Genomic DNA, 21,825 nt, shown 5'->3' on the forward strand with positions numbered 1-21,825 from the left:
AAAATTTTCTTCAACAGGAACATATAAACAAACCAAAAATGGTTTCGCTACAAACTGAGCATATAAAAATGTAACATCAATAACCCCTTGCATAGAGACTATTCAGACAAACAAGTATAGATTCATATGAGAAGTTAGGTAACATTATCACAGTGTGGCTTAAGCCAAGTTGCTTCAATCCTACTAGTGTTTAGACCACAACTCTCCAAAATATCTTACTATAGCAAGCACTCACCTATAACACTCATTCAACAAGGACTTCAGCAGCTATTCTGTGCCTTGTATCAAGCTAGGAACTGGCTATGGCAGTAACACTAAAACAACTTCATAGTTGGTATTACAATATACACGAGATTTCCTTTCTCACACTGTAAAAAGCAGTTTGGTAGAGTAGAAAGAATACTGATCTAGAAAAGAGTATGGGGTGCAATTCCTGCTGTAACTGCTTACAAGCGCTTTTTAATTTTCAGAGTAAAAGAACCATGTGTTATACACCATACAATCCTGATTCAAAGAATAAACCGGACTGTGTAACCATATTTTTTAATTTTAAAAAATTAAAAATAAGAATACAGCATTTCATTACATTTTAAAGGCTATTGAGGCTCATGATCATTAGAAATGACAAAAATACATACATAACTCTGCAAACTTTAATTTATATTAAACCTGTAGTGTTGAAATTGCAAAATGTGCTCTACTAGGTCAAATATTCTTTTTGTTTTGAAGATTTTACTTATTTCTAGAGGAGAAGGGAGGAAGAAAGAGAGGGAGAGGAATATCAATGTGCGGTTCCCTCTCATATGCCCCCTGCTGCAGACCTGGCCCGAAACCCAGGCAAGTGCCCTAACTGGGAATTGAACTGACAACCCTTTGGCTTGCAGGCTGGCACTCAATCCAGCAAGCCACACCAGCCAGGGCAAGATTCTTCAGAAATTAAAAAATATGTATATAAAAAAATTATAACAAAATTTTATACTTTTAAAAAAATTAGTTTCTACATTTTTTAGAATGGAAAAGTTTTTCATTTATATTCCCCAAAATGTAATTGTCTTAAAAAATAAAAACAATCAAATGATAAATAACTCCTTTTTTTAAAAAGGCTAAAAATATTAGTGTTTCCTGTGAGTCTGCAACCCATAGGCCTTGTTATACAGATAAATATATCAGTTTTTCAATACAAGAATTTGTTTGCCTCTTAGAGAACTTTGCAGACGTACTGAACACCGTGTTTTTTAAGTTGTGACTATAGAAAGCACCCCCCACAAACCATTTTAAAGACTTCAACCATATTTTCCCGTTTTATATTTTATTCAAATATCTAAAATTTTTGTTAGTCTTATATTAAAAATTCAAATAGCAAATAAGGGAATTTAAATAACTGCTACAAATTCTAGCCTTTTAAGAATACTTGAATATTTAAAACACTTTTGTGAAAGGAAAAAAGTTTTACAATCAAATATCTACTGACATGATTATCATTGCTTTCAATGAGAAATAGACCAAATTTTAAAATACGCATTCAGAGTTAATTACTCCCCATCTTCATTTTCTCTCATCTGACACTCAGAAGTCATGTGTGTTCACTTTAAGGAAGATTTATATATGAAAAGTTTATTTAAAAAATAAACAACTTTAAATTTTACAATATTTTCCACTTCCAAGGTTCTTTTAGATTGAGCAAGATGTGCCTTGTGATTTAAACATGATCTGATTTACACAATCTCATTTTAGTCCTATTTAGTAAAACAAAATACAAAAACACAAATGGTGCAATATTAATAACTATTAAGAAATCCAATGTAAAAGTGTAAAAACAACACAACACCATTTGTTGCAGGTACCTAATAAAGCGATATTTAAAGTACAGTAAACAGCTTCCACTGAAACTTAATGTTACCAAGATTAACACTATTACATTAAAATGTAAGTTACGTGGTCTAGATTTATTTTTCCAAAATCTTTATCAACTGCACCAGAGACTGGCAAATTGTTCCTGAAAAGGTCAGAGAGTATATGTTTCAAATTTGCAGGCCGAAAGGCCTCACTATCCAACTCTGCCACTACAGGAAGCGAGCAGTCACGGACAGCACCCAGACGAACGCGTGTGCCTGTGGGTTTCTCCACTGCCCAACCAGACAACGGATCTGGAGTTAGGGACTAATTGTATTTCAGGTGCCACATTGTAAGTACGTCATATATGGGAGGTAGGAGGGACAATATAGATGGGTACAATCACTCAGTAAGCATTATAAATTAAAATGTTCACACTTACTTGCCGCTAGTATATAATTGTGCTGGTATGTAATAATAATGTTTACGTACAAGTTAAATACTCTTTCATTTTAATTCTGTAGTTTTTGGTGTGTTACTAGTATCGGACCAAAGTCAGATAAGCAGCAAGGTATCATGAGTGTCTGACTACTCAGAGGCTATTCAATAACCATAAAATTTGATTCTGACATCTAAATATTTCTACACAATGAAAAAACTCATTTTTTTTTGCAGTGCTCCAAAATAAAATATTAGATGTCCATTTCAAATGTTGCTTAAAAATGTAATTGAACTGTTACAATTTTGAAGCTAAATGTGATTTGTTTTTGTTTTATTAGAAAAAATACTCAGGCATGGTCTACAATCATCGGTCAATTAAGAATGACTTACAAGAACATGAGGCAATAAAATAAAAAATACAGGTACAAACTATATATCTGGAACACTTCTATTTGGCAATTTTTTAACAAATCAAAATTTTAAAAGAACAAAGAAGATTACAGATTACTTCGCAGATACAGAATAAAAAGCAATTAATGAAGTGCTTAAGCAAAGGAGAACAATAAAAGGTAAGAAAACATACTGCTTTTCTTTTTAAAAATAAAATCACATTTGCTACAGATCATATGGATAATACCCTATTAAACAACCATTCCAGAATGTCTTATAGTAGCAGTGCTTTTATTTGCACTTCATTTAATTTTATATGACTCATTTCATGTATATAGCTCTTTACCCCATTGTTAACGAATAAAGTCTCCCATAGTTTTTATTTTTAAATATTTTAAAGTAAATGAGAAATGATTTATGTAGCATGGAACTTTCCCATTTTGGAACCAAAGTTTTAATTCTATATTTTTGTCTATTCTTTCTTTAAAAAATTTAGTGTAAAAACTGCTGGTTTTTATATTACTGTAGTAAAGTGAAAACTCCTCAATCAGGAGTATTTTCTGCAGTTTGACTGCATATAGCCACATACTTTACAATATGTCCTTCCAACAGTAAGGAAATGATTGACTTCACGGTCACTGTCAGAAATGAGTGCCATAATTCTATTATGGGTATAGGTCCTCCCTCAAAGACTTTCTGGAAGGATGTTCAATGTGTTTTGTTCTTCAAGATATTAACAGTAGTACATAGTTCCTTAAGTCTGAAAAAGACATTTATTGTTAAAGAAGGTGCTTTATTAACAATTCCTCTGGCAGCACTAGTGAATTACAATATCCTTCAATATTATTTCTACCCATAATATATACATTTAACTTTCATGCCTCTAGAAAAACATCTACAGTACATCTCATAATATAAAAATATATTACAAATCTGCTGAATTATTTACAAGCAATGTTCTATTATCTCTATGGAACATTTGTTTGATACAATACTAACAAGTTACACATATTTCCATTTCTGTAAGTTAAAAAAAATCCATATGGCTTCTTGCTTAACCAAGCAAGAAAGTGATTTTATTTTCCTTTTCAAAACCAACTTTGGTGCATAAAGGATTCAGTTTGAAGACACTTTAAAAAAAATACTTTTTCTTACGTTAAGAAAAAAAACTAATAAACCAAATGCTTTCCTCGAAAAAAAATTAGAGGCTTATGTAGGTTAAAATGAAAATATGAGGATTATTCAAATATTTGAAGGTTTTTCAAAAACCGTTAGCAGATTAGTTATATAGGTAAATATTAACATACTGTACTCCACGAGAAAACCCTAGTCCTGAAAAGGGAGCCACCAGACATACGGCAACACTCTTTAACAGAAATTTTCAGCCCTAATTCGAAAGTCGAATATTTAGTCGATTGCAAATGTCGTTCACTGTTTGCTTAAATACAAATTGAACACTTTTCTTATCAGAGTTCTGCAAAAGAACACAAATGGCAACCAATCACATCTAATTATCATAATTGATAATTTTCATTGTCTAAGTATTTCCTAATGACTTCAAATCAATAAACACTGTCAAGACAAATATTCTTACAGTGTTTTTGGTATTTGTAAGGGCAGACGTTGCAATTACTTTTCTTTCCAATATAAACTACTTGTAATCATTATGGGGGGGAAGCAGCTTAAAGCAGCAAGCATGCAAAGCCTTTAAGAAGTTGTTCCACTAAGTTGCCAGAAGAGTGTTTGCTCAGTCTCCCACAGCACCATTCCATGAAAATGTGGATATACAGTAATATATTAATATATTCCACAGAAGAGCCTACTTCATTCACAGAATGTTTACACTAAGCATAAATATTACTCTAAAAATCGAATTAAAAAAAAAGGAAGGGGTTGACTCTAATGTGCAACTTGTACTAAACCCATTGTCAGTGACTAAGACTGCAGGTGTCCCCGCTTGTTTGCTTTTTATGTATTTATTTATTTTTACCTCTTCAACCTCTTCTGCGGCATTGTTCTAGAAAGAGAGAAAAAGGGAATATCTTTCATTCAACTGTATCAAAAATACATTGGGTACTTCAACAAAAGAGACATTACAAATATTTATAAAGTATGGGCAATGTGATCACTGATCATTAAAATTTATTTCCAAAGCACTCATTCACACATAGCAGATGCAAATTTAGTTCCATAGTATAGCCTTCTAATTAATCCTGTTTCTATAGCCTGCTAGTATACTTCTTAAAAACAACCTCATGTCTAAGATAAGGTACTTTAACCAACTAAGTACTTTAAAATCTGATGTTAAAATTCTCAAATAAATAGATCCTTTTAAATCTTTTTTAAGGTATTTTTAGGTTTGCCATGCTTTTATTTTGAGATGTGCATGAACCAAATTATTTCTCCTAAAACAAGTTAGAATTGCTTTTTCCCTTTTTACTTAATTTCACAACTTTTCTCTATCAAAATCTCAAACATTGTTAAGATGCTACAGCACAGCAAATGTAGGGGGTGTTTCTATTACACTGCACCACTTTAGAGTAGACTAAATTCTGATTTGTGGAACAGCAGAAGCATGAACACATGAAAGTTCAGACTGAAAATGAAATGTTAAGATTGGGTACAAAGTTAAAAGAAAAAAATCACCTCCACAGAAGTACCTACATGTCTTAAGAACACCTTCATTACTCAAGAATGAAATCAGTATTGTAGAATTACATGAGACAAGCAATTCCTATGCATTTAGGAACATCAGTTCTGAGCATGAATAATTTTTTACATCACTTTCAGTAAATTATCTAAGTTGCTTCCTATATAGCATAAGAAGAGGGAAAAAAACAAGCTGGTTCTGTGAAAAAGGAAGACCATTGGAGGGGAAGAGTAGAATGCAGGGCAGAAACACTGGAGTCAGTCTTAATCTTATAATTAAGATTCATGCCCCTTTGTCAATTCTCTGTCTAAGATGTTTACAACCAGTAGTAATAGCAGGGTGGCTCTCCCAAAACGTCACTCTTTCAGAATGCTAATTTTAATTACTCCCTTTAAAAAGCAAGCAGAAATAACCCTAAATTAGGTACCCCTAATTTAGGTAACCCTAAATTAGGTAAACAAAGAATATTCCACTATTTCTTAAATAGTGACTTTCCCACATTAGTGGTAGTGGATTTCCCTAAATCATCTTCTTTATGGACATTTCACTGTTCTTTATGCTAGTTAATTTCTTGATAACCTAGCTCATTCCACACACACACAAAAAACAAGATTTTATTGTACTTAGAACTTTCACCAAAAGATGTTTTTTAAAAATTTCTTTTTGGAGTAGGAAAAACTCAAGACTCTCAAGTGTTTCCACCTGGCAAGGCCCATTATGTTAGAATTTCATTAAGAAGATGCCTCAAATTATAAAAATCCTATTATATTGAATAATATTAAAAAAATTGAGCCATGAAATGAGCAGAACCTTCGAAGTGTTCATGGTTTCAAAATTTGGCATAGGACATAGTCTCTTTATAGACAGTTAAAATTCACTTGGGATTATCTTACTCTTATCCAACCTATTCCTATCATAAAATACATATTAATATTTCTTTTAAAAATATAGAAAGTTTGTTCATTAAGAGCCACTTTTCAGCATTTTCACCAGTTTTGAAATCACCCTAGTGTAAGTCATTTGGGTAGAGGTAGTATGGAGTGCAGTCACATAGTTAGTATCTGTGTAACCCTGGGCAAGCACCTGAACCTCTGGCCTCAGTTTTCCAATCTGTAAAACAGAGATAACACCTACTTCACAGGGCTGCTATGAGGATGAAGTGCACGTAAGGAACCTAACAAAGTGACTCAATACATAGTCAGAAATCTGGGCCTCTTCTCCCCTGGCCCCCCCACCCCATACCTCCATAAGCACAGCATACTGAAACAAAGGTCAGATCAGAAATTAGAAATGTAAACAGTCTGAGCTACCATAGTAATACATAAACTGCTTTTTTGAAAAGCTGGGAAGAGTCTAAGTTTTAAAAAATGCAATCATTTATGGTATTTAGGGCACATGCAATACATGCCCAGGTCCACAAAAGTCTGATATTACAAAAAGTATTATATACTTAAATAAAAGGCACTTATTATCAAAATACTATGTATATTACAATTAAACTACTTAACATAAATCTGGGATTAAAGCGGCACATAAACTTTATCAAAATGTTATCTTTCTCAATTCTGTAATTTATAAATCTTTGTGATATAACTGCCATATAGAAAGCTCCAGAAAACAAGATTATGTTTGGTATTGAATTCAGTCCTTACAAAATAAATCCTACCCTTACATCCAATATTTAGAGACTTAAAGATAACAATCTAGAAGTAAAACATCAACTCAAGCCCTGGATAGTGTGGCTCAGTGGACTGAGCACTGGCCTGCAAACCAAAGGGTCACTGGTTCGATTCCCAGTCAGGGCACATGCCTGGGTTGTGGGCCAGGTCCCCATTAGGGGAGCACGCAAGAGGCAACCAACATTGATGTTTCTCTCTCTCTCTCTCTCTCTCTCTCTCTCTCTCTCTCACCCTACCTCTCTGTCTAAAAATAAATAAATAAAATCTTAAAAAAAATAGACATGGACTGAGGAATTAAATTACCTGTATATGTTTGGGTCCAAAAGCAAGGCAGTATCTTTGGGTAGCTTTGATAAATGAACTACTTTAGTTTTTAATTGATGTCGCTCACTTTCATTCACCCACACGTCAGGCAAACTGTAAATTAAAAAATAAGTCATACATAAAATAACATTAATTTTAAATTTACTCCTCATTTACCTTCACATTACCCACCCTTATCTGCTAGTTCAATAGGGACATCTAGTTTAACAAGCTTCTCAGAAGCCAAGGGAGCTCAGTAATCTAGGTAGTGCAATGGGGAGAAATAGCAGAGTAAAATTTTAGGCACAAATTTGGGAATGCACTAGGAACTTTTAGTGGCAAAGCCATATCAAACTGAGAAACACATATTAGAACACACTGCCTTTTAGCTTGCTGAGTGAAATTCACTTCAGCTTGACTTGATAGAAATCAGACACCGAGTTTCTTTGTGACAAAATAAGTAAAAAATTCTATTTAAGTGTCCATATTCTTACTATTCTGGAAATTGGTAATTTCAAATATAAAAATGCTTTTATTTGAATTTTCTTGTAGGAACAAATTTCTTTGATTCCAGAATTTTAATTACACGTACATATTTTTGGAAGTGTAAACTTGGTGGGGGTTTTTAATTATTTCTTCATAAAGAAATTAAGTGTCAGAACTATAGGGTGAGCAAAAACAGGTTCAGAAGTTGTTTGTGTGAAAAATAATACAATAATACAGGAATCTAGTCTGTTTTGTGTACTCAAAACAGTAAAGCTACTTTCATCCCACTCTGAATGTTTGTAACCTTACACAGTTCTTACAAATCAGTACGAAAGATATGAGCACTCATTAGGGGAAAGAGAGAGGGCAGATGAATCACACCCACCATCAATTCACCACAGATATGAACAGTTTAAAAATGATATTACTTGTAACCAAAGAAATGCCAAATGTAAGAAAGATACTAGCCACTGTTGACAATAAACCAGAGAAATAATCTAATCTAATAGATGGGATTAGAAATTGGTAAAAACTCAGGAGGGCAACGCCTATCAAAAACTACAACATTTTGTATAGGTTTGTATATTAATAGATTTTAATATTCCTTTAACAGTACAGAAAAACCTCTAGTGTTTTTCTAAGTATATTTTATTGATTATGCTATTACAATTGTTCCATTTTTTTTCTCCCCTTTGCCCTCCTCCACCCAGTAATTCCCCACCTTAGTTCATGTCCATTAAGCTCTTTGGCTTCTCCATTTCCTATGCCATTCTTAACCTCCCCCTGTCCATTTTGTACCTGCCATTTATGCTTCTTATTCCCTGTACCTTTTTCCCCTTTCTCCCCCCACCCCCACTGATAAACCCTCCATGTGATCTCCATTTCTGATTGTGTTCCTGTTCTAGCTGTTTGCTTAGTTTTGATTTTTTTTTTTAATTTTTAGGTTCAGTTGTTGATAGTTGTGAATTTGTTGTCATTTTACTGCTCATAGTTCTGATTTTTTTTAACCTTTTAAAGATTTTACTTATTTAATTTTAGAGAGGGGAAGGGAGGAAGAAAGAGAGGGAGAGAAACATCAATCAATGTGTGGTTGCCTTTTGCGCACTCCCTAATGGGGACCTTGGCCCACAACCCAGGCTTGTGCCCTGACTGGGAATCAAACTGTCGACCCTATGGTTCACAGGCCAGCACTCAATCCACTGAACCACCAACCAGGGGTGATCTTTTTCTTAGGTAAGTCCCTTTAAAATTTTATATAAGGGACTGGTGATGATAAAAGCTCATGGGCAACCTCAATGTTCAGCAAAAAGCAGCTTATTAAATAAATTTTACAGGGGTATTTTCAAAAAATGTCTTACAGTAGCATTTCCATAAAACCTGGAAGGGAAGGGGGAGAGAGTGGTGGTATATATATTCTACACTAACAGAAGTTTAATAGTCACAGGACTTTTTAAAAACTGATATGATAAATCATATCAATATACTAATATGCACTGTAAAGTCCCAAATCTATTTAAGAACTTTTAATTCAGATCACATTCAAGAGTTTGGAGAACTATAAAAACATTACTTAATATCCACAACAAATATTAACTACATGTTGCCAATTTTTGAAAAATAAGTATACACAATTTGATTCTATTCATTTGTTTATTCTATTCTCAGTGCTTATCAATTTTACCCAAAATATCTATAATACACCTCTATTACCTACCGTAACAAGAAAAAAATTTGTAATAAAAAAAACTAAACTTGGATACTGGTCAAGATGGAGGCTTAGGTAGACATGCTTCACCCCCTCATGCAACCAGAAAAAGAATTACAACTAAGTCTCAAAACAAATAATACCCAGAACTGTCAGAAAATCGAACTGTATGGAAGTCCAGCAACCAAGGATTTAATTAAAGAAGCCACAATCATCCAGACAGGTAGAAGGGGCAAAGAGACAGAGACCAGGTGGAGAGGCAGAGGTCAAACAGGCACAGACAGCCCCACATTCCCATGTGGTGGATAAAAACTGGGAGATACATTGGGAGCTAGCAATCCCAACCCCAGGCCAGACCACACAGCCCAGGGTTCTAGCACTGGGAAGATAAATACCCATAACTTCTGGCTGTAAAAACCAGTGGGGATTGGGTTGGCAGAAGGAACTGCCATGATTTTCAGGAAACATCACTTAAAGGGCCCTCATGGTCTTAAAATGTACGCAAACCCACCCACTCTGGGATTCAACACCAGGGCAACAGCTGGAAGGGAGCCAGTCACATATGGGGAACGTGAGTGAAGTGACTGGAATCGGGGATAGTGCCAGGGCAAACAGAAGCCAGGCAGCCAGGCAGAAGCCAGGAGCCAGGCAGCAGCACAGTCCCCTCTCCGAGCCCTCCCCCCAACACAGAGCCACAAAGCAGTTATGCAGGTTGCCCTGTTCTGATGATTACCTAAGGTTCCGTCACACACAATTTACAGCTGCCTTTTACAAGAAGTCAAAGCAGCTCTACCTAATACATATAAACAAACACAGAGAGGGTGCTAAATTGAGGAAACAAAGAAATATGGCCCAAATGAAAGAACAAAACAAAACCCCAGAAAAAGAACTAAACAAATGGAGATGGCCAACCTATCAGATGCAGAGTTCAAAACACTGGTGATAAGGATGCTCAAAGAACTCACTGAGTAAGGCAACAACATAAGGGAAGAAATCAAGGTTACACTAAGTGAAATAAAGAAAAACCCATAGGGAGCCAACAGCGAAGGGAAGGAAGCCAGCATTCAAATGAATAATTTAGAACATAGGGAACAAATAAACATTCAACCAGAACAGAAAGAACAAGAATTCAAAAAATGAGGAGAGTATAGGATGACTCTGGGACATCTCCAAATGTGCCAACATCCAAATCATAGGGATGCCAGAGGAGAAGTGGAAGAAAACTTATTTGAAAAAATAATGAAAGAAAACTTCCCTAATTTGACAAAGGAAATAGGCATGCAAGTCCAGGAAGCACGAAGAGTCCCAAACACGTTAGGCTCAAAGAGGACCACACCAACACACATCATAATTAAAATACAGAAGTGAAGCTTAACGAGAAAATCTTAAAAGCAGTGAGAGAAAAGCAGAGTTACCTACAAAAGAGTACCCACAAGACTATCAGCTAATTTCTCAAAAGAAACTTTGTAGGCAAGAAGGGACTGGCAACAAGTATTCACACTGATGAAAGGCAAGGACCTACATCCAAGATTACTCTCTGTGGCGGATAAAGTGCTTCCCAAACAAGGTAAAAGCTAAAGGAGTTCATCATCACCAAACCATTATTATATGAAATGTTAAAGGTACCTATTTAAGAAAAAGAAGATCAAAGCTGTGAACATTAAAAAAGCAACAAATTCACAACTATCAACAAGTGAAATCTTAAAAGAAAACAATCTAAGCAAAATAAAACAGGAACAGAATCAAAGAAATGGAGATCACATGGAGAGTTATCAGTGAAGAAAGGCTAGAGAATGGGGAGAAAAGTTGCAGAGATTAGTAAGTATAATTGCCCTGGCTGGTGTAGCTCAGTGGATTGAGCATGGGCTGCAAACCAAAGCATCGCAGGTTCGATTCCCAGTCAGGGCACATGCCTGGGTTGCAGGCCAAGTCCCCCAGCAACTGCACACTGATGTTTCTCTCTCTCTCTCTTTCTCCCTCCCTTCCCTCTCTAAAAATGAATAAAATCTTAAAAAAAAAAAGAAGTATAATTGGTAGGTACAAAATACATAGGGGGAGGTTAAGAACAGCATAGGAGATGGAGAAGCCAAACCTATATGCCCACCCAACCCACGGACATGAATTCAGGAGTAGAGGGGACTGCTGTAGAAAAGAGGGGGTGGCAGGCAGAGAGTAGCAAACAGGGAAAAATTGGGACAATTGTAATAACATAATAAAATACACTTAAAAAAAGAAAATTAAAACTGAAAGTCTAAATTAAGCAGCATCTGGGTCAGAAGTGCTCTAAAAGGTACTAAAGTTCAAAGAAAAATTTAATTATACTGGAAAGCTGGTTAACTGCATTTTCTATAAAATGGCATTAATTGTGTGCTGGACACATGTTTAGAAATATTTTAAATAAATGATTCAAACAAAAGGACCACTAAGGCTGCTTGCATACTACTTGAGGGTCATTAAAAATCCTAAAAATAATCCCATTCTATTACAAATAGTTACAACTTTTATTAAAAACATAAAAAGCTAATTTTAAAGATTATACCTTTAGCCAGGAAATGTAAGGGCTTTCAGAGATTCTGTCATTAATCCTGACAACCTCAAAATACTTCCTAGTTTCATTCCTGTAAGTCATTTATGTTTGAATCCAACAATGTTAGCAATTTTTTAGTATAAGATTTTAATAAAAAACATTAGTCTATTAATTTCATAGTATTCCAAATACTTACATGTCTTCAGGCATCCAATGAAGCAAAAGTTTTATCTTTCCAGAATCCTCTTTTCTCTTAGCTATTACCTAGTAATGACAAGAAATCATAAAAATTATTTGCAACACATTTTTCTAACATATCAGTGCAAGGTACTTTTAATTTTAATCAAGAACTTTTAGGTGTTCATATCCTAGACCAGATATTACCACTACCACATCTTGTTCTGCCCTATTATGTAGCGAGTTCATCTTTGATGACAAAACTTCACAAAACAGAAAAAAGGAACTAAAGAAGGTCTCTACAGCCAAATAGACAAACCATACTATCTTGGTTAAGGTACTGAAAACATTATTTACTTTACTATCTCCTAAGTCTGTGGCGTGACAGGAAGGCTAACCAAGAATGCACACTGGCTAGAATATTTTTAAAGAATACACAGTAAAGAAAAAATACTTCTGAGAAGGGAAAAGTCTGTAATTTACAGCTAAGAAATTTTTTTGTTTTGGGGAGTTTCTTTGCTTGTTGGTTGGTTTGTTTTATTGTAAATGAAACATTAGCCAATCTATGTTTAGGTTCAATTTTAAAGAATCTATCTAAGTTACAGGGTGGATCAACCTGAACAAAAAGACCTATAGAAGTATAAGAAAAGCAATATACTTGTCATTCATTACCAGATTCTGAAAATTAATGTAATACTTAAATAAATAAAAACAGATCACAGTGATATTTTACAAATCTTATAACTTCCATATTAACAAAATTAGCACTTCAGTGTTTTAGTAATCTAAACATCAATGTTTTCACCAAGTTTAAGTTCCAAATAGCCCCACAAAATTATGTCACCCTCAAAACACATTAGAACTAAGTAACGATAGCACTCTAGGCACATATAAAACACCTTCTATCTCCATTATATAAAAATCTGTAGTTAAGTACCCTAATTATCAACTTGACAATGAGATTAATTAAAAAGCCCAAAGACAGATCTGAAGATGCTAAAACAAAATACCTCTACAAAGATATGAAAACAATGCAAACCAACCAAGCACAGCAAGCCAACAGACTGGTAACTAGGAATCTGCTGACCTCTTCTGGAGAAGGCTTGAAAGAAAATGTTTCAATTAAAGACGACAAATTAGGCAAACTGCATAGGATAGTACCTCATAGAAAAGTGTGTTTTCTGCTAATTGTTTCATTAACAGTATGATTATTTCCTATAAAAATTTGGTAACTAGAAGACTTAAATTTGTACTTAAACATTTTGACTGCTAACAGAAGTGATTCTGTTTAACACAAAACCTTCCCAAGCCATGGAACTTCAAAGAACTTGCTCACCTAGCTCCTTTCCTTTCTATTGTGTCCAACAGAGAACTTTTCTCATTATAGATGTCTCTTCCTTCCACCTTTGCCAGGAAAAAAGCATTCTCCAGATTACACTCTACACTTTGTGGTTTTTCCTCAGTCAAGGTTACCTCTGCAATGTCACTTATTCCTGTTCTTTAATTTATGACAAACATAGGTTTCATGTTCTTAAAGCCTCTCAGATGCTTTCTATAGCTAGAAAACTTATTTTCATCATCACAGACTATTTTGATTCTCAGTCAGTTTTTAAATTTCCCCTAGACTCCTTAAATCACCACAACTATTTTTAGTTCCTTCTCTCTTTTTCTTTTTCTTTTTTTGGATCATCTCAAGTCCTCCCATGATAAACCGAAGGATTTTATTACAAGGAGCTACTCTAATGAAAGCAGGTGAAAGTTGGGGGCTTTGCTTTTTAAAATACAACCTTCTTTATCACCACTCACTATTCCCTAATCAGATGCTTGCTCATTACTAGACCATTATTTCATCAGATTTACTGCTTATTAAATGTTAATGCTCCAAAGCTCAGTTCTTAAATTTCTTCTCTTCTCTATTTATACTTAAGTTCCAAAGTGATCTTATCCAGTCTGATACCTTTAAATACCACTAATATGCTGAAAACTTCCATATTTGAATCTGTAGCCATATCTATCCTCTGAGCTCAAACTCCCTCCATGACACAGGCACTATTTTAGCTCTACCAAAAGTGCTAAAATTATACCTCTTAATACTCCCTTTTCCTCCTGATCTGCTCATCACCACAGCCTCTATTTTAAATGGCAAGTCCAGCCCTGACCCAGTGTGGCTCAGTTGGTTAGACATTATCCTGCAAAGCAAAAAGTCAAGTGTTCAAGGGCACAAGCCTGGGTTGCAGATTTAGTCCCTGGATGGAGATGTGCAAGAGGCACCTGATCGATGTTTCTTCTCTCTTGCATTGATGTTTCTCTGCCTCTTTCTTTCTCCCTCCCTCCCCCTCTCTCTATAAATAAATAAAATAATTTTTAAAATGAATAAATAAATTGTACTCCATCCTTTTTTATAAAGATTTTATTTATTTATTTTTAGAGAGAGAAGGTAGGGAGATAGAGAGAGAGAGAAACATCAATGTGCAGTTGCTGGGGGTCATGGCCTGCAACCCAGGCATGTACCCTGACTGGGAATGGAACCTGCAATGCTTTGGTTTGCAAAGCATTGCTCAATCCACTGAGCTACACCAGCCAGGGCTGCACTCCATCCTTTTGGCCAGTTGTTTTAACCAAAAAACTCAAGTCATCTTTCCCCTCGTTATCAAACCTGATATGCAACCCACCCATAGTCCTTGTCAGTATACTTTCAAAAGAATCAGAATCCAACTTCATTGGCATCTCCACTAGAACCATTCCAGTCTTTCACCTGGGTTACTGGAAAGACTAATCCCATTCTACGTGCTCTCTGACCTACAATCTGTTCTCACAACACAAAAAAAGCAAAGTGAGCACATTAAAACCCACATGAGAAGAAAGAGATCAGATCAGTGAATTCTCTAAGGCAGGAGGTGGCGGCAGAGATGAACTAAAGTTACAACAGACAAGATTTGAGAGATGGGAATGTTCTGCATTTTAACTGCAATAGTGGTGGTTTCAGTTAAGCAGAACTGTCAAAACGCATAGAATTATACACTTTAAGTGAGTATTTACATTAAATAAAAATTATTTTAAAAATCACATCAGACCATGGCTGCTCCAACTCCTTGAATGGCTTCCCACCACACACAGAATAAAAGCCAAGGTCTTACTTAGTCCAATAAGGTTCTCCCTATTACCTCTCTGACTTGACTACTACGCTCTGTGCCTCACTCGTTTCCTCCAGCCACACTGGCCTCCTCACTGTTTTTCAAAATATTTGACATATTCCCATTTAAGGATTTTGAACTTGATTTTCCACTGGCTATGATGCTCCTCCCCTAGTAACAGAATGGCTTATTGCCTCCCTTTCTTTAGGTTCCTAAAATCCTACTATTTCATCATTTATCATATCTCTTCTACTAGAGGGTACTCATGGTTTACTGTTTTATTTTAACCTGTTTTGTTCACTGCTACATCAGTAATACATGGCACATAGTAGGCACTCAACTACTTAAGCAAATAAACAAATTAGCCCAAATGCCAGACACTCTGGATCTGGTGAGCATATCTCATTGAACAGTTATAGACCTACGAAATCATAAACCTATGTCATCAAACTTCAAAGGAGGACTTCCAACAATCTCTGCTGAGCAAGGTGCACCCAGTTTTACCTTGTATTCAAATCTTCTCATTCTCCTTCCAACCCTTCCTTTCTTATTTAGATAACTAACTATACTGCCAATGTTCTTTAAAATACTGTAAGTATGTTACACCTTTCTTCAAACCCAAACTCACACCTCATATGTTTCAATCTCAGAAAAGATTTTCTTTCCTTTGTGTCTAATCTTTTCATTTCTTGCCTTTAATTTTGGAAATCAAAATCAAAATTGGAAACTTGGAAATGGAAGGATCCAAGTACACAGAAGAAAAAGTAAGTATGTCCCCAAGAACCTACTACAGAAGACAGAAAAAATACAGATTCAAACCAGTAGATACTGACAATATATCAACCTTTTGTACTTAAATTCTCGTGTATTTTAATTGAACTATAAAAATAAAACTTTAATTTAGTATATTTGATATTTCAGCAGGCAAAATTAAACAATCTCTTTTTCCACGGATCCAAATCACTAAGAGTCTGGTCTTAAAATTGTTTTGTCTCTAGTAACTTACCTTCACCAAACTACAACAATTTAAAGGATAATAAAATGGCAAGGAACATGTGAAGACAGAACTCTCTATTAACTCACAGTTACTGAAAGATGTCCTATGCATTGCTTTCTAAAAGTTTATACTTTTCTTTTCTGTGTTAACTAATATTATCCTTTCAACAAATACAATCGGTGCCTAGAGTACACTTCAGGGTCAATTCTAGAAACCTGGGATACATCACTGGAACAAAACAGAACAAAAGTCCCTCCTTCACAAAGCTTTAATTTGATAGCCACTCTCTTATTTCTGTTGATGTAAGGAAGGCACATACAGCACATAGGATGTAAGCTAAAAGGCGTCTAATGTTCTAATTCTACAAAGAAGGAAACCATGTCAAAAAAAGACACCACCTATGCCTAATGGCCCAACTGCCAAAACAGCTCAAATTAAAGGCTAAAATATTCCATTTTTGTGGTGACTGCCAGGGGTTGAGGGGTAGGTGGAGGACGATAAGTGGGGGGATAAATGGTGAAGATGGAAACCCGACTTGGGGCAGTGACACACAATACAGTGCACAGATGATGTGTTGTACAACTGTGCACCTGAAACCTGTGTAGTTTTGTTAACCAGTGTCACCCCAATAAAGTCAATACAAAGGAAAACATTACAAATAAAATATAAAAATAAAAAGGACTCTAAGCTTATTTGAAAACAAATATATCCAATTTAATCATAAAAATATCCAACTGTGGGAAATATTTGCTTTATAACCAATAATATACCATAAGTAATTTTAAAACACTGATGAAGCAAAAGGTTCTTTTTTGTTAAATTATATGTTCTTTGATTTTGAGCAATATAGAAATGATTATGAACGTCAAAATACACATTTCACAAACATATACAGATAATTTGAAAAAAGAAATCAAACACTTACAGTACTATGAAAAACGACACTGTGTCCCTTCCCTAAACTTTCTATATGGGCTGAGAGGTTAAAGCATATGGCTCGATGTCTTATCGCATCCAGTGTTTGTGCATCGAAGAAATCATGCGGTCGTGCTGAAAATACAAAAGAAATAAAGTATATTCAAATAAATGTAACAGTCTGCCAAACAGCTATGTAGTGCATTTTCCACAAAAATATGTTATAAGACAGAAATAATTATCAACTATCAGTTAAAATCCAAGATTTTCTTTGTTTTCAAAACAGAGTCTTGCTGACAATAATGTACAAAAGATGAATTCCAACTAACAAGTGAATGTGGGTTAATGTGGCCCCTTAGTGAATAAGGTTCTACCTTCAGACCTTATGACTGCACATTTCAGCTGCTATCATTTTTATAGTTTTATATTTCATTCCACTACCTCTCCTGAGCAACACTCTACATTTTCACCAATCGGACAACCATCTCCACCAGCGCACCACACTGAGACCTCATTCACCACAACCAAACATATGGAATGCACTTCATGAACATTCTATACTAATATGTAATCAAAATTTTTCCAAATTTGACAGTGGTAATATTTTTTGGGGATTTTCCAAGTATTTTCTTGATTATAAATAACTTCTAAAAACAATCTAAGAAAATGATACATTTTTTAAAAGATTTTTTATTTATTATTTATTTTTAGAGAGGGAAAGGAGGGAGATAGGGAGGGGGAGAGAGAGAGAGAAACATCAATGTGCGGTTGCTGGGGGTCATGGCCTGCAACCCAGGCATGTACCCTGACTGGGAATTGAACCTGCGACACTTTGGTTCACAGTCCGCACTCAATCCACTGAGCTACACCAGCCAGGGCTGAAAATGATAAATTTTTGAATGCCAATGAGTTCATCAAAATTCTAAATCAACTCCTCCAGTATCAGCAATGTAATTTTGGGAAAACTGCTTAAATCTACCTTAGCCTATTTCCTTTTTTGTGAAATGGAGATAAAACTATAGATTATGATTAAGTAAAATAAATGCCTATAAAAGTTCCCCATGAAGTCATAAAGCAGTTTATATTAATAAGCACATACCACTTTTTAAAAAATAATAAATTCACAAACACAGAATAGGCAATCCCTTAGTATAATCACAACAAAGTTATACATTGAAGATTTAATTTGGTAAGAACATTTTTAAATTTTAAATTTTAATCCCACTAAAATTATTATAAATTGTGTCACTTTTATTCTTAACTGGAACACTGCCCAAAATAAGGAAAATAAATCCATTGCTTTACAACTGTGGAGCTTATTAATACATATAATTTAATATTATCATCTGTAATTAAAAATTAAATTTTACTGACAAGAGAAGAAAAGGCTTAATTTCCGGGTACAGCACATTCTGAATTACATGTCGCTGACTTGCCACACTGCTCTGATTTACTACTATGTGGAATGAATTTATCTCCAGCATTCACAGAGTTGTCAGAACATCTACACAAATCCACCGGAGCTGTTGTGGGAAGATGATTTCACAAGTTGGCATATACAAAATAACCTAGATACCTCTATTATCATTGCACTTTTTTTCTCAGAAGGAAATAAGCAAAATACCAACTAGTAACAAACTAGCAAAACCCATAAAACTAAGAATACAATGACAATAGAAATCAGTAGGGAAAAAAAAACACTTATAGGAGAAAAAGTCATGATTTTACCTAATGCTGAGAAACAAATCCCCTTCCTATTAGATCTGTGACTACTGGGGGGAAAAGTGTACTTTCTCCATGCTCTCCAAATATGCTTTTTGTCTGAGAAGTGTAAGCACTTAGAGAAAATAAAAATAACCAACCTCCATACATCATTCAAATCTACCACTCCTCATTCAAGATTCAAACACAAATGTTATCACTAGAATTAATTTCACAATAATGAAAGAAGCCCTCAAATGTCAGATTCTATCCTACTCCAACCTTAACACCATGTTAATATCCACCATTAAGACATCATGAATATGAAACCAGCACAACAGTCTCCAAAGCAGGTGTCATGATCCATTAGATTATGGGAAGAAACAGTACCACTTATCAACTCGATGTTACCAGTAGTTCTTCTTGGTAACTGTTTGATAATGTGCATTAACAATATTATCCATATACACTATACACCTGTGTTAGAACTGAGTGCCCAAGCATTTTTTTTAAACCAATGAGGCACATAATCAAAAGGGAAATGGATCCACAACCTAAATTCAGTAGCCAACTTTGAAAATTAAATGTTTTATTTCAACAACAAGAAAGAAACTTAAGAGCGTTTAGGAAAGTTTATTTTTACATGTGTTTTTTTTTTCATTTGTCCATTGTAGCTTTGCTCTAACAAAAAAAAGTTGCAATGTTTTAGAGATAACTGTCTCCTTTACAGTGTAGATTAGTGTCTGGAGTCTCTTCTACACTCTACTCAAATCCCAAGAGAAAAAGTAGGATGCAATTTTTTTTCCCTTTCTAGTTCACTCTTGCAGTGGCCTCCCTTTTCAATGACAGCGTTGCTCAATCATATTTCTTCATTCAAGGTATATTTATTTCATCAGCCGGTCAACCTTAAGAACCAGGCACAGTGCTAGGCTCTGGGGTTTCAAAGTCAATTCCTGCTCCCAACATTTACAAGTCTTATAATCTAATTGTGTTCTATCCTAATTATTGAGGACACACCTCGTCGTAACCTGATAACTAAGCACATAACAACTGTTTGTGTGTTACGAGAGACCAGTAAGTGCTGAAACAGAGACTGCAAGTAATTTTCTTATTCACACACACATCACTTTAGAGCAGATAGGTTACTTAACTTTTACTTGATTTTTACTTTTAGCATGCTCAATTTCTTTGAAATACTGTCAGAAACACCAACACTGCCATGTTTTAAATTTTCTTCATTTAGGATGAAATCAAAGTAGCCCTCAAAATCTAATTCTATGCAGTCTGTATTCTAAGACCATATATACTCACACTCTCTTAGCTACTACAGATAAAACTTCATCCCTGAATTCTCACATTGTCCTACAGGTAACCTGTTTGTTACTGTTAACAAAAATAGATAAGCTAAATTGAAGAACAGTAAAAACTGAATTTGCATAAAAGCCCAAGATATAAACAAAAGCATTGTAATACTCAGGTTTTCAAAGAAACACTTACGTAATGAGCGTCGTCTTTTGTTCTTTAATTTCCTCCTTTTGTTCATTCCAGCTTTAGAAGGGGATTCTTCTTTGGCCTTTGGCTGGCTAGAAACTTTTGAGGAGTTCTGCTGACTGAAGTGTGTAGGTACATGGCGAGCTAGCCCTCCCTGAGAAGCAAAGCTGGCATTGCAGCCACCAACAACACACTAAATAAAAATAAAAAAGGATGTCAGGGATGCTAAGTAGGAAACAAGCACAATATGAGTGAGTGAATATCTTTTTTTTTTTTTTCAGAAGTAAATTGGTAATGCTACAGAACTAATTCCAGAACTCTTTCATTTTATAAGTTGCCCAAAGTAACACACATTAAAGTGGTGGTGCAGCTGAAAAATAAAACTTAAGTTTCAAGCCTCCCCAGTTTACTGCTCTTCCCTCTGGTATGGAAGACAAACATAGTGGAATCTTTTTCCCAAAAAAATCTGGTTTCAAATTAAACACGTTTTTAAAGAGGTTTTACATCCAAGAATTAGGTATCCTGACAACTATGTGCATCCCTGGATTTTTTAGAATTATTTTTATCTTACAATATATGCTATTTCAAAATCTCCAGCAGCCTCCCTACTGTTCTAACGGAGAACAAATACAGTTAATGACATTTAAACTATTAGAGCTAGCCTCTCAGAGAAGACTTATGCTCAGAATCGATCTTATGCAACCCTCTGCAAGTTCCACTAAATACTGCCTCTCTAGCTTTCTGCACTTTCAAGATTGAGAAAACCAACGGCTAACTATTTAAGTCAACCTGGTGGATGATGTGCTATTCCAACAATAAATGTAGAATAGAATGCTTGGATGGCACTAAAACTACAATACAAAATTAGCTAAGGAACAAATGTGTGATTTCTAAGTTAAACCTTAGGAAATAATATTTGCAGGTCTTCTAACACATGAAATGTTAACTAAAACAAGCACCATTTGCCCTGGCCAGGTAGCTCAGTTGGTTGGAACACTATCCCAATACACCAAGGTTGTGGGTTTAACCCCCAGACAGGACATACAGGAACCCATCAATGAATGCATAAATAAGTTGAATGACAAACTGATCTCTCTCTCTCAAAATCAACACATTAAAAAGAAATTAAAAAGCTAAAAAATACCATTTTTCAAAATGATCCCCAAACAGCAAAATCCACAACTAAATTGCTGGTGACTTTTTTATTAATGTATCCACTTTATTTAGTTTCTGACCTGACAATCAAACTCCAACCATGCAAATTTGTTATGTTAAACACAATTACATCCATCAGATTACTACTAGGTGTTTTAATTTATATTACACTCTAACTAGCTAATACCACAAAAAAAAATCTACATGCTTCCAGGGTCTTTCTTTCAACAGGCACTCTACC

The 21,825-nt window shown here is 34.9% G+C and overlaps 1 protein-coding gene across 1 annotated transcript in view; it reads right to left on the reverse strand.

The window, feature by feature from the left end:
• Positions 1 to 2,575: 2,575 nt before the first annotated feature.
• The window catches only part of AEBP2 (AE binding protein 2), a 61,937-nt gene continuing 42,687 nt past the window's right edge, over positions 2,576 to 21,825 (reverse strand). Inside the window, exons 4-9 of the mRNA XM_045829643.1 lie at positions 20,436 to 20,622; positions 17,248 to 17,372; positions 12,211 to 12,278; positions 7,297 to 7,410; positions 4,655 to 4,681; positions 2,576 to 4,138 (exon numbers count right to left, since the gene is read on the reverse strand). Of these exons, the coding sequence (XP_045685599.1) occupies positions 4,093 to 4,138; positions 4,655 to 4,681; positions 7,297 to 7,410; positions 12,211 to 12,278; positions 17,248 to 17,372; positions 20,436 to 20,622 (567 nt within the window). The 3' untranslated portion in view covers positions 2,576 to 4,092. The remainder of the gene's footprint in view (positions 4,139 to 4,654; positions 4,682 to 7,296; positions 7,411 to 12,210; positions 12,279 to 17,247; positions 17,373 to 20,435; positions 20,623 to 21,825) is intronic.

This window comes from Phyllostomus hastatus, unplaced genomic scaffold (genome assembly GCF_019186645.2).
Source record: "Phyllostomus hastatus isolate PE091 unplaced genomic scaffold, TTU_PhHast_1.1 phas_scaffold_93, whole genome shotgun sequence".
NCBI classification, from domain to species: domain Eukaryota; kingdom Metazoa; phylum Chordata; class Mammalia; order Chiroptera; family Phyllostomidae; genus Phyllostomus; species Phyllostomus hastatus.